We start from the raw sequence: 13,790 nt of genomic DNA on the forward strand, positions 1-13,790 counted from the left end.
AAAATTTAGCACACCAAACGTGCAAAATGTAAAACCCGATGTACTTTTCAATGGGGAATCGATGGATCCTGTTGAAACAACTGAATTTCTTGGCCTTACTCTTGATGCCAAGTTACAGTGGCTCCCCCATATAAACGGATTGGCGGGTAGACTGAGTTCTGCGGCATTTGCGGTCAAAAAAATTAGATTATTTACCAATGTTGATACGGCTCGCCTAGTTTATTTCAGTTACTTTCACAGTATAATGTCCTACGGTATTATGCTTTGGGGTAACGCAGCCGCTATCCAAACTATATTTGTGCTGCAGAAGAGGGCTATTCGCGCAATCTATAACCTAGGAGCCAAGGATTCATTAAGGTATAAATTTAAAGAAATTAAGATATATTCTGTAATGTTTTGTATGTACGGAAAAATATTAATGTTTTTATGAGAAATGTGATTCTCATAACATTGGTACAAGGAACAAACACAATCTTGTTACTCCTGTTACTCGACTGCATAGAGTCAGTAACTCTTTTGTGGGGCAATGTATACGCTTCTACAACAGAATACCAGAAAGCGTTCAAAATGCTTCTGTTGCCAAATTAAAAAAAATTTGTTAAGGAACGCTTGTGTGCGAAAGGTTACTATACAATTAGTGAGTTTATGTTTGATAGCACACCTTGGGAATGAAACGATCGCCGCCTGGCTGTTTCTATTCATATACAATTAAGTATCTAATTAATTTGACAAAAAAAAAGACCCGCTGATTTTCTTTCGCCGGTTCTTCTCAGGTCAGGGTGTTCCTTTTTCCGAACCGGTGGTAGTGTTTAATTTGACCATCAATAAGTAAGTGTAATGTTTCTATGTTGAATAAAGGAATTTGAGTTGAGTTGAGTTGAGTAATCCGATACATTTTAAAATGTGTGTCCGACTAGTGTTTATTTTACATTGACATCGTTTTCATGTAGGTTTTTACTAGGTTAATTAACCGTCGCTCATAGATATTGGCAGTGTATGAGATAACAACTATTCCTTAAATTGCCAATTCGACACTAATCTTGGGAACTAAGCTGCAATTCCTTTTGTACTTATAGTTACTTTGGCTTACTCACCTTTTACACCGGAACAAAACAATACAAATTTATTGTTTTTTGATAGAATGCGTTAATTATACCAGCCTTAAATATCATTGTAAATATAAGGGTTGGAATGAAACAATTGAATTGTTAATATGAATAAACTTTATTACTACATAAAGGGATATATATTTAACCGCATTGGCGTGTAACAAAACATTCAACAAACACTTTGGAACCAACTTAACACTTTGGGTGCCGACTTATTATGCCCTACAACAAATAAAGACCAGTGTTTCTCAAACCAATTAAAACATTAAATATCTACAAAAAATATTCTCAATTCAAATCGAACTAGTTCGTTTTTTAAATTCATTATATATAATAAACTTAGTTATACATAGTTCGATATAATATTGATAAAAAAAATATTGTTGCAAGTTATTGTGCTGTGTATGAAGTCTTTGTTTTATTTACAACACAATTACATTTGCAACTATTTGACTATAATCTCTAACCCTCGACGTAGGACGCTACAGAACGAAGAACATTCCTTAAATTAATGCAGATCTGCCAGCACCAATATTTTATACCACTCCACAGATTTTATGTTTACGAGAATTAAAATGTAAGCTCTAATATTTTTTGTTTAAAAAATGTATATATATACATATTCAAAATTTATTTATACGTATTTGATTATCCTTCCGCGTATGGCCCCTTCGTAATATATATCTTAACCCTACTATTTTAAAATAAGGCTCTGATTTCAACAAGGCAAAAATTATATTCATAAGATGATTGGTATAAATGTTTATTTTAATATCCGAACCCCATACAGTTCAGTAAATTCAATAAATCTCATTAAGGAACCATCAGAAGCTCGCCACTTTTACCGAGAACGCAACAATAAATAGAACTATATTATAAAATAATAATAAAAAATCAACAATAGGTTTAAGCTTCCCGAAGAAGAAACAACAAAAATTCAAACTTATTTATATACTTAAAAAAAAGAGGATAAAATCTGTAATTTCGGAATGCCAAATCATTTAACTTGTAATACAAGTACTAGATACAATTAAAATACTATATCTTTATATACTAATTATTTTTTACATGTATGGTAATCCTACAGCCTAGCTTGTCTATACTAAATACATTTGGTCTTTGGGTGAGCATGTCACGTTATGGCTTATGTCATCGTTTGTAACTTTAAATAATATAAGTGCACTTTTCGAATTTAGTACTTGATTATTTCTTTAAAATACTATTCTAGACTAGACCATCGACAAACGCTTCGCACCATTAACATTCTGTTTATAAATTTCTATGTAATGTTTAGAATCACAGAAGCCTTAAATAAATTCATCAAAATAAAAATAAAAAACATGAACAAAATTTGAGAAACACTGTTCCACAAAAAAATTAATAACTAAACTACGAACGGTGTAAAATTAAAGATTATTAAAAATAGCTTAAATAAAAAAAGATGCAATGATTTTTCTTATAAGTGAAATTCATGAAAATTTTCGACAAACTTCAGGTACCTAATTGGGGACATTACTTTCTTACGTAGCGTCGAAAATAGATCAGAGTGTAGTTAGAGGATAATTTGACACATTAACGAGTGACTGAGGAACGATAAATTAAAATGAAAAATATGTTTTTTCTGCTAAAACTACTCGAAAGTTATCACAAGGGATATATTGGGGGTTTGACCCTCAATAATATGACGCGTAGCCTTTAGAGCGACCCACGTCTGTAGTTTGATTATTAATTTTATACCACACATAATATCAATATTGATATAAGGTTAAAACTAATGATCATATTTATGCTTTTTTTAGTTGAAATCACATTAGTGAAAATGTCTAATATATTAGGTATACAATAATATACAATTGCACATAGCAATGATATAAACATAACAGTTAATCACCTCCAAAATGCAATGCAGTCTATGCACGTGGTGTCCTAGTTATTGATCTATATTCTAATGTATTAAGGCGATTTCATAACCTAACTTTATACATAATGAGGTTAAAAAATATTCAATTTATATGTATGACTTATTTTTTGGCATTTTTAAAAATTATATTGTGATGAATGGCTAGAATACAGTATATTCTTTTTATTAACAAATTTTCATTAATTGACAATTTGGTAAAGAAGAACGCTGTAAACCGCATCAAGTTAATAATCTTTTTTTTGTTTTTTGTTTCAAAATTACACGTAAATAGATTATGCTTTTTTATTTCTGTGATAAATTGTAACATTAAATATATATCCTATCTATCACCATGTTTTATTTCTAAAAAGCAGTTTTTCGCAGCCTAAACGTCAAATTCAACCTAAGTATACATAGAGTTCTCTATTTTACCATTAATATAAATAAATTCTATCTCTAATTTATAAAAACTACAATTAAAGTGTACAATCATATTAATCTTTATGCGTACAATGTAAAAGTAGATCTATATATAAATATTATCTGATTATAAAGTAAATAATTTTTGGAATATCTCATTAAGGCTAGTTGTGATGGTATTTTATACCTGGGAAGCGTTGTCACCGTTCGCTTTGGCGTTGATATCCGTGTCCTCGATCTTGGAGGTGTTGGACGCGACCTCGGCCAGCGTGGCGAGCGCGAACAGGTCCACGTTGCTGGGCGTCTGGTTGCAAATCTCCATGCTGTGAACGACGGTGCAAGGAGCCTCGGTGGCTATTTTGATCTCTGGACTAATTTTATTGCCACCGTTCATGCCCATGCTCGAGACCAAGCTGTTGATTTCGAGCCTTGTAATACTTATTTTCCTTGGTTTACGCTTCTGGCTTCCTATGACGGTTTCCCGCCAATTCTCGGCCGTGTCGCGTCTTTCTTCCAATACTGGACGCAGAACGGAGTTTATTATCTGTGACGATTCGAGCGCTTTTGGCTTCAGATTTATCGTCTTTTTTTTGCGCTTGTTGTCGCGTTTCTTCTGCTGAAACTTTTCTAAGCTAAGGGAGGGTAGCGCTCTAATTTTAGCGTCTAAATCGAAGTCAGCAGCCTTGAATGTTTTGTTTGCATTATTGTCGGGATCGGGCGTGTCGTTTTGTTCCTCTTTAAGTTCGATATCGACGGACACATCGTTTAGGGAGCTGTTTTTCAAATCTTCAGTTACTTTCGATTCCTCAAGTGACGATCCAGGATCGCAACTACTAGAAGCGTTGTAGTCCTCGTCTGGATTACTGTCATTGCCATCTCTCCTCTGCCTCTTGTTCATTAGTCCCCCAACAGCCATAAACTCTTGATACCTCTTCCCCTTACACGATCTGCCGGATTTCGAATTCTTTTCGTCGTCCTCTGACAAGCTTTTTTGACATCCTTCTTCCTCTTTAGAATATCGTTTATCAACTATTTGGTCAATAACGTCTTGGTTGGTTAATGGCTCGTTAGCTGCAGTACAGCGGTACAGCTTTTCTTTCCCTTCAAAGTCTTCTTCAAACATTTTAGTTGTTTCAGTGAGAGCATTCTGTAATTCCCGTATACTGTCTTCCCTGTTGGATTTCGTACGGTCTACAGTGTTTTGAGATCTGTATTCGATTGGAGTTGAGATCGCGTTATATTTATAAGAAGGGGGTGAGTAGTAGGGGTTGGGAGTTTGAACTTCAGTCTTAGTAGCTAGGAGGCTACTGAGTCCTCCCATTTGAGCTTCGTCCGCTAACTTGCCAGGCGTGAACATCGACAGCGGTTTTGTTTCAATCTCGCAGACATTATCACTTGATTTTTTGTTGTAGTCGTATTTAGTAGAATTGTTATTTGTTTTTTCAAATTCATTTTCTTGGTATTCATTGTTGAGGGACTCTATAGGTTTTTCAGTGGATTCTCGAGGACGCGAGGAGAGAGTGCGTAGAGGCGGTGCGGGCAACTTGTACCATTTGAAGTCTGGATTAGCGCTGAAGAATGCGTCTTTGTACTGGAAATAAGATTAGCATAATTAGTTTCTCGTCTCAAAGCTATATTAATTATACGAGATATTCAAATGACATACCTGTTTAGCAAGACCTGTGTAGCAAGCTTTCTCTTCTTTGTCCAAATTGGCCCACCACTCGCCGAGAATTTTTGTGATAGATCTGAAAGTGTGTTTATTGAAAATTAATTACATACCAGAACAAAAGAAAAAACTATTTATCAAATAATTTCAAACTGAACTTATAATTATCAAAGTTTTTCCTTATGAAACACTGGTGCATTATGTTTACAACAAATTTTAATTGTATCTGTTTAGGTGTGAATGAAAAGTCCAAATACGCTTTTTCACGCATACTTCAAGATATCAGCGATTGTGACATATAATTATTTTTCACCTGTTTTCCAAGTTCGGGTATTTGTCGCGCACGACGCTCCGGTGTCGTTTGCAGAATATAAGGAAGGCGTTCATGGGCCGGCGCGCGTGGTGCGCCGGCTCACCATCGACGTCCTGTTCTTGCATGTTGTATTATCTGAAATTAAAGACATTTCATATTAAAGTTTTAAAATGTATATAAAACGCTATCAATATTGATCGCTATTATAACTAAAGAAAAGAAGACCGAGTTGGTGACTACATTATATGGCAAAATATCATTCGACAGGAGGACGAGGTGAAATGTAGATAAACATGAAATTTAACTTCCACTTAGGTATATGTGAAATGTAAAAGTTGAAATTAAATTCAATTTTACTCCTTAATAAATCCATCAGTTATAATTTTCACGCCGATATTATCATCTGTAGCAGTCTATACAACCTTTTTTCTCTGGAACTCATAATAATATTCTAAAAAAAAAAAACTCTGGTAGAAATCTATATTATTCCTTAATACTATAGGGAATAAATTATTATATTATATAGCACTCGCTCCGGCTTCGCACCTGTGTAATGTAATGTATGTAGTAAAGTATAATTTATAAAATAAATCCTAATGATGTGCTCCGCTATGACATATCAGACACAAATAGCTCCAACAATCTATGTATAAATTATGACTAACATGATGTATCAATATTGCACAAGAGTTATTAATATCTAAAGACGATAATAAACTTCTGTTTTTAATAGCTTCCTGATAAAAACTGAAATACATTGCTTTCGTATTCCGACACAACATTTAACTTATCTTAACAGCACACGCAGTACCTAAGTTATATATAAGTATAAAATTGTGACACCAAGATGTCTATATTGTAATAAATAATAATTTTCCAATTGCGTAACATACATTAACAATCAAAGATCATTAGATCATTAACAGCACACATTATAGAGCAAGTGTTTCAGAACCTCATGTAAGATATTTCAGATTTCAGAAAACTGGACATTGGTTCACCTATCCTTCAAAAATTTTAAATGATTTGCAACTCCACAATGTACTACTAGCTGGCTAAAAATTAGCCGGGATCAGAGGTTATACTTGATATTTGGGACACAAGTATACAAATTTTCTAGGCTGCAACTTCTAAATTCTTAACAGAAAAAACTCAAAAACTTTTTAGTGGCCCGGAGTTTTCACCCATAACCTCGGATCGATAACATTTTGAGGAATAGTCAATGATCTGCGTGATAAGGATGGTGACCAATTTTTCCCTAAAACACGGACTAAAACCCGTTTCTTGTCGTATCCCATAAATGTGCTTGTGGTTGCTCACTCGCCCTTCAAACCGCACCACATCAATCGATAGAAACAAGTTCATACTCGTATGTACTTAACCTTCGTCTTGTTCACATCACTTTCTTTATTGTATTTATTATTTACCATGCAATAATACAGAGACACAAAAATACTCTAATTATGTTTTATTTCTTTATATATATCATTCAGATCAAAAGGGGACCAAAAGGGGGCAAAATATTATTAAACAAGATCTCTAGTAAGACTAGGGACGTCGTGTACCTACTGGTGGGATTAATAGTATTTAAAATAATCTGTTTAAATTAAAGTATACTATATACATGTACTAAAAAATAATATGATAAATACGAAAAGAAGTACCAGTCGACGTTCTAGTTTAGTATAATGTTTATGAACAGCCGATACAAATACCATAGTTGAACAAAAGCTTTGTTCTTAAGAGTTTTATTTGTAAACCTAATATGAACGTATACTAATATATCCTAATCAAAAAATCCTGACATAAAGATATTCCACGTATTCGCTAATATTATAATAATAATAAATATTGGGCAACATCACATACATTACTCTGATCCCAATGTAAGTAGCTAAAGCACTTGTGTTATGGAAAATCAGAAGTAACGACGGTACCACATACACCCAGACCCAAGGCAACATAGAAAACTAATGAACTTTTCTACATCGACTCGGACGGGAATCGAACCCGGGACCTCGTACACACGAAAACCGGTGCACACACTACTCGACCACGGAGGTCGTCATTAAACATATAAATATTAATTAATCACCGTGGTGTAGTTGTAATTTTATTCATATCCACTTCAAAGGTCCGATAACAAATCCGTCGAAGAAAATCATAGATTATTATTCAAGATCTCGACCAATGATATCCCGTCAATTCAACGTCAAAGTTTCTAATCCTCCTGTGGTTGGAATAGCCTATAAGAATGTATATAATTGAACCTGCAATCTATGCATCGTGTCATTGACCCCACGTTTGATCACGTGACGAAATTTGTTCATGGCAAAGAAAATATAATCACTGTGATAACGATAAAACACTGATAACATTACAAACAATGACAATAAAAAAACCGCATATAATGTTTTGTTTTTATGCTTTTTACTTTGTTATTTAAATTACTATTTACATTAAACCCAAATTTGTATATGCGATAAGTTAATTAATTGTCGCCTTTTTTAAACGTAAAATCAATATATCACTTTGTGGTAGGGGTTTACTGCCGATTTATTATATATTCGACTGCCAAGCGGAAATAATTATTACTGTTCCGGTTTAATATATATTGTGAGTGTGTCTGTGTAACTAAAGGCACAAGGGAGATAACACAGCTCCCAAGGTAGGTGGCGCATCGGCTATGTAAGGAATGGTTAATATTCATCACGGAGTCAATATTTATGGGCAGAGTTTAACTGAACCACTGAACTGATGTTGTATCAGATAATATTACCAAATTTATTTTATTTTACAATACTGAACACTACACTCCTACGTAAATAATATATAAATATTTAAAAAAAAAAAAAAAACCAGAGACATAACAACACTATAAAAGAATATAAACGAATATACATTGAACTGAAAACAAAAAAAAAAAACATCAATTATTAAGTAGATGTTAAAAATTTTGAAATTTTAGCAATGGAGTATATTGATTGTATATTTCGAAATTAACGTTTAATAAAATTGATCAAAGATTTTATTCCTAATCTAGTTTTCTAACCTAGTTTTTTTGTTTGTTACGCTCTCACGTGACGATTATTCAACCGAACATCATGAGAATCTCTTATGGTACTAACTCCCTCTACGTGGCCCAAACGATGGAAACCACTTATATATTAACTGTTTGTTGATTTTGAGTAATTTCCCGTGAAAGGTTTATATTGAACTAGCTCGAGACGATATTTCACGTCAAATTTAAATCATCTTTGTCTGTACAGTTCTGTACTATGTAATACTTGTAGTAAAAAAAAACAACGAACGATTAGTCGCCTATGATGTGTCTCATCTGACATCTCACCTTGGTATGAACACAATATAAGCAATATAAACATTATATTGTCTTGGAAAATGGGTTGGTGCCGTCTGACAGCAAACTACATATATTGCCGCGCGAAATCATTGGTCAAATCAAATATCGCGTGCTTCCCCGGCTTCCTTTTGAACACTGTGTTCCTCTACACAAAATCACTCCCACAGATTTCGGGAAAGAGAAGAAATATGGGACACATCTATAGTCTTTCTTTCTTTTTTTTATTGAAATTACAGGACATAGCTATTTTATATTTTTAGGCTATTTATGTGTAAAAGTTGTAACTTGTGCATGCCATAACGTCCATACACTAGTCCTATTTATTTAACATATCAAATATCAAGCAACGCAAGTATCAACCGGTCCCGTCGTAAGGTGCGTCCCGCTGCGCGTGCGCTGTTTTCACTTTCGAGGGCCGATGGCCCGCGCCTCGACACACTTCGCTTTTTGGTCAAGGTCGCGACGAACTCTTAACGAGGTGAAAAATGAAACGTATGCCTGTTATGACTGAATTTTAGTTTCTTCACAGTCTTCTCATCTTACTTTGGGTTTTTTTCTGATATACAGTATGTTTTTTGTAACTGATTCTTTATGATGACATAATAAGTTACAGAAGAACATTATAACTGTCTTATCCCTACTTTTTCTTGGTTGGTTTGGTATTTGTTCTACTACGCCAACTTTTCTTCTAAAAGCCTTAGCAGCAGTTTAATATGTACATTAGAATTTTATTCGATGTTTCTCGCGATGTTTTCCGAAACCGCCGAGCACGAAATAAATTATAAATAAAAATGTAGCCCGAAAAAACTCTCGTTATTTCCTCCAACGCCCAGCACAACTTCAATTATAAACGCGAATTAAGTACACGTGTTCATTTGGTTCAGATTCACGTGTTATTACGTCATATAAAATTGACGAACTATTGATGAAAATTGACTCAGTTTTATTTTAATCATTTGTCTCTGTCAGTAGTTCCCAAATTTATTTTTCTCGTGGACCACTTTCAAAATTTTATTGGTTTCGGTGGAGCCCCTGCTGCTGCTACATTTCTACCACATTCTTAAAGTCGCCAAAAAATAAAAATTGTGTCGCTTCCGAGTTCTGTCCCTATATTCCGATAGGTAAAATAAAAACGAAAAATGGTACATTTTATAAAACTTTATTTATTAAAGGAATAGAATTACAAGAAAAAATTAATAAGGTAATATAGGTTCAGGTCATAATTTTAATTAATGGGAAGGATGTATTTGATGGAGTGTCCGCAAACGATCAATGTTTGGCTTTATTTTTGTGAGCAATAACCGCAAATCCCCCCGCTCTGTGATGTTTAATTTGCTCCTTTTTTTTGTTAAGAGGTTTGTAACGACACTAAAACTCCTTTCGACAAGGTATGACGAGGGAAAAGCTATTAAAAATTTTCTTTGCGATTTGCCACAGTCCAGGATATTTTTCGAGTATTTCTACTTGCAGTTATTATGTTTGGTAGCCTTTTCTAAATTTCACCTTCAGCTCCTCAATGGTGCTTAGCTCGAGCAGCTCCTTTTGTAATACAACATTGGCCACTTACGTTTCATCAAATGGATTTATGATCCATGGTGGTATATCCATCGTGAGCATATCTTCAAACCTGGTTTTAAAGTCATCATGCAGGGCACTTAAATGTTGACTGTAGGTATGGATATCCTCATCAATACATTCTACCTGCTATAAGTTTGGAAATTGATAGAATTCGAGCCGACTAATGTTTTGCTTCATAAATTTCAATTTCCCAAGAAAAGTCGAAATTGTCCCCTTTGTTTTTATTAAATTCAGGCTGTCACCTTGTAAAGTTAATATCATTAAATTTTAAAATATCAAAAAATAAATATAAACAAATCTGTCAAATACGCAATGTCTGCTTTGAATTTGATCAAGTTTTCTTTTAAATCTGGATCTCTACTTTCTAGGAACTCTAATACGGGATCGAAAACAGAGTAAAATCTCGTTAAGCATGCACCTTTCGACAACCAGCGTACTTCAGTATTTAAGAGCAGTCGTTGGAAGTCTTCATCATTTTCGTCGCACAATTGAGCAAATAAACGCGTATTCAATGCATTGCTTCTGATTTTGTTGACAGCTTTTATTACAAAATGAAGAGATTGGTTCAACCTGTCACTTAAATGTTTTGCCACAAGATGTTGTCGGTGGATTACGCAATGAATAGCTGTAAGTCCTGGTATAATTCTTTTGAGACATGACATAAACCCACGATTACGCCCGACCATTAAATATTGATTCGCCTTTAGTGTGTCTCCAAAGTTCTGGCAAATAGCGATTCTTCGTGAATTTCTTCCTTCATAATAAATCGGATATATGTCAATAATAATACTTCATCACCGGGTAACGTTGACTCGTCCAGTTGTATAAAAAAAATAGTTTTTTGCAGATGATTGAACAAAAAACTTTCGATATCAGAGTTTTTCTTCAGAGGAATTCTTTTTAGTACGTCAAATGGAGATTTCTGCAAAACAGTTTTTACAACCTCTTTAACAGCGGGTAAAATTAATTGTTCTCCGATAGTGTGCGGTTTTCCAGATTTTGCTATAAGTAATGAGATATTGTACCCGCAAGCCATCATCGTTACTTTGAGATGTTGAAGCGAACATACTGTGCATGGTGGGTCTCTTTTCATATTTTTCCTTCAATGTTTGAAAATATTTTAAATCTTTACCTATTTTATCAGTATGACACCTTTTTAGATGATCTTCGAGCTTTGATGGTTTCATAGAGTCATTGCTCAAAACTTTGTTGCATAATAGGCACATGGGCAATTGTTTGTCTGCCTCTGATGGAACAAAACCATATTTCAAATAATCGACACTATATTGTCGACATTTTTTCTTTGCTGTAGCCATGTTTCGTGTCAATTACCTTACCTGTAAAAAAAATGTTTTAGTAACCAAGTTTTTTTCTGAATATAGGTATCACACCGCAGCCTTTGTCAGCACGCGGACATAGAATTACGGCTTGTAAAGGGACCAACTAATAAACCGCTAAGACAAATACAGACGTTTTCACAAAACGGTATCAATTTTAAAGTACCTAATTTACCACTAATTTTTAATATTACAAATAAAAATTGATGTACTCAGTATCGAATACTGATCATATTTGTGTAGGAAAAAATAAAAGTCGAAATCCCAAAATTGTCCATAAAAACGATAACTAACATTTCATCAAATCAATGAGCTCACGCGCTCCGTGTATTTGCGTATTTTTTGTCTGCGGCTTCATTGTTAAAACGTGACAAACTGGCATCGAAGCTCAAGCCCCGCCCTTTTCCCGTCGCCCGCGCACCGCTCGCTCTTTCCGAAAAGGAATAGTTTTGATAAAAAAGTTAATTCAAAATCAATTTAAAATGATTAGTAGTTATTTGCAAGAAAAAATACAAAATTAATTGCTCTGCAATATTGGTTATTCGGCCTTTTTAGAGAGGTAGTGCTTCTCTCGTGAAAAAACAATTGAATATAACGTGCTGTGTTTGTCTTCAAATCGAAATAGGACAATTAAAATATCTGAAAGTTACTAAGTTACCTATCTATACAAGCAGTTGTGAACAACCGACTAGTACACGTAAACAAAATCCTTAAGTATTATAACAAAAAAAAAGGTAGGTACTTACTTTTCTCCGACACTAGCAAACACTGATATAAATTTTCTGACACCTTTTTTTCGAAATTCCGGAGACAAATAAATGAGTTTGCCTTTGGCATCAAGTATATATTATATGATATATATATGATAGTGGTGATCAAGTTCATCTCTGAACAAGCATTAAGCATTGTCGGGCGGATAGCGCTTTGCAAGTCTGTACACGAAATTGTACGTAATATCGAATACGTAAGTTTGGACAACAACAGCAGCTTGCCTTATTAAAATATTATCTGCTTAGTTAGGTACTTAAAACAATGTAGGTAGGCCCTTATAAAAACTATGCTTACATTTTGCTCTTTACTATCAAAAGCAGATAAATTTTCGTGGACCCCCATTAACATATTATGGACCCCCATTTTTTATTCACGCCTACGTAGACCCCCAGCAAGTCTCCCGTGGACCCCTGGGGGTCCACCTGGACCACTTTGGGAATCACTGGTCTATGTCAACGTTATAATTGAATACACAATAGGAAAAATATGCAACAGTCATTTCTCATGGATTTTTTTTGGGTATACTAATTTTTTGATTGACGGGACATTTGTTTAAAAATACAATCAAACATCAAAAAATAAATGTAATAACAAGTGACCTTTAATGTTAAAAAAAACATTATTTACTTCCTCATATCATAGCTCAGGAAATTAAAACATATTATCTTTGAAATGGTCGCTGCAATTTGATCGGCATTAGAAAATTATAACGACCTTGCCAGTGCGCTGAATTGCATTACAATGTATACGGTGCGCATGGACTTTAGACATGCAGATACAACTTTTTGATCAGTTAATACATCAGTTAATACATTATTGGAAAATGTATATTTTCAAAACTCAAATTTTACTTTACTTTCAAGTCAGATTAAGTAAGGTTTTAACAAGATGGTAGGATTTTGTGAACTTATGTCCAGTTGATGGTGATGGGCTTTGTGGCACGTCCAGATAGTTGATGCTGTCGTCCATACCGATTTCAGACACGGCCACCAATTTCAAGGGAGACCAGCGAACTATGGACGACATAATATAGTGCACAAGTGTGTGGGCTAATATTGGTGTACTCTCTACTCCCGTACTCTTATAATCCGATGGGACGGCAAATCCGAAATGACGGGATAGAGTTCAGGTGCAGGACCAACGGCTTTATGTGTTTTCTGAGGCACTGGACTTCAAATTCCAACTTCAAATATTCGAGCTGTTATTGAGAGTTTTTCGTCAGAAAAACTCCATTAACTGTTATTGGTTCGCCATAGGGTTTGAATCTAGGATCTCGGCATCAACGGCCTTATATCTAGATATTAAACTAAGGAGGCAGTCATACTGGATAGG

General features: G+C 34.3%; 1 protein-coding gene across 1 annotated transcript in view; it reads right to left on the reverse strand.

The window, feature by feature from the left end:
* Nucleotides 1-1,205: 1,205 nt before the first annotated feature.
* LOC113400213 (uncharacterized) overlaps nt 1,206-13,790 on the reverse strand; it is a 31,503-nt gene continuing 18,918 nt past the window's right edge. Inside the window, exons 2-4 of the mRNA XM_026639701.2 lie at nt 5,412-5,546; nt 5,096-5,177; nt 1,206-5,020 (exon numbers count right to left, since the gene is read on the reverse strand). Of these exons, the coding sequence (XP_026495486.2) occupies nt 3,611-5,020; nt 5,096-5,177; nt 5,412-5,536 (1,617 nt within the window). The 5' untranslated portion in view covers nt 5,537-5,546 and the 3' untranslated portion in view covers nt 1,206-3,610. The remainder of the gene's footprint in view (nt 5,021-5,095; nt 5,178-5,411; nt 5,547-13,790) is intronic.

Source organism: Vanessa tameamea, chromosome 15 (genome assembly GCF_037043105.1).
Source record: "Vanessa tameamea isolate UH-Manoa-2023 chromosome 15, ilVanTame1 primary haplotype, whole genome shotgun sequence".
Lineage (NCBI taxonomy): Eukaryota > Metazoa > Arthropoda > Insecta > Lepidoptera > Nymphalidae > Vanessa > Vanessa tameamea.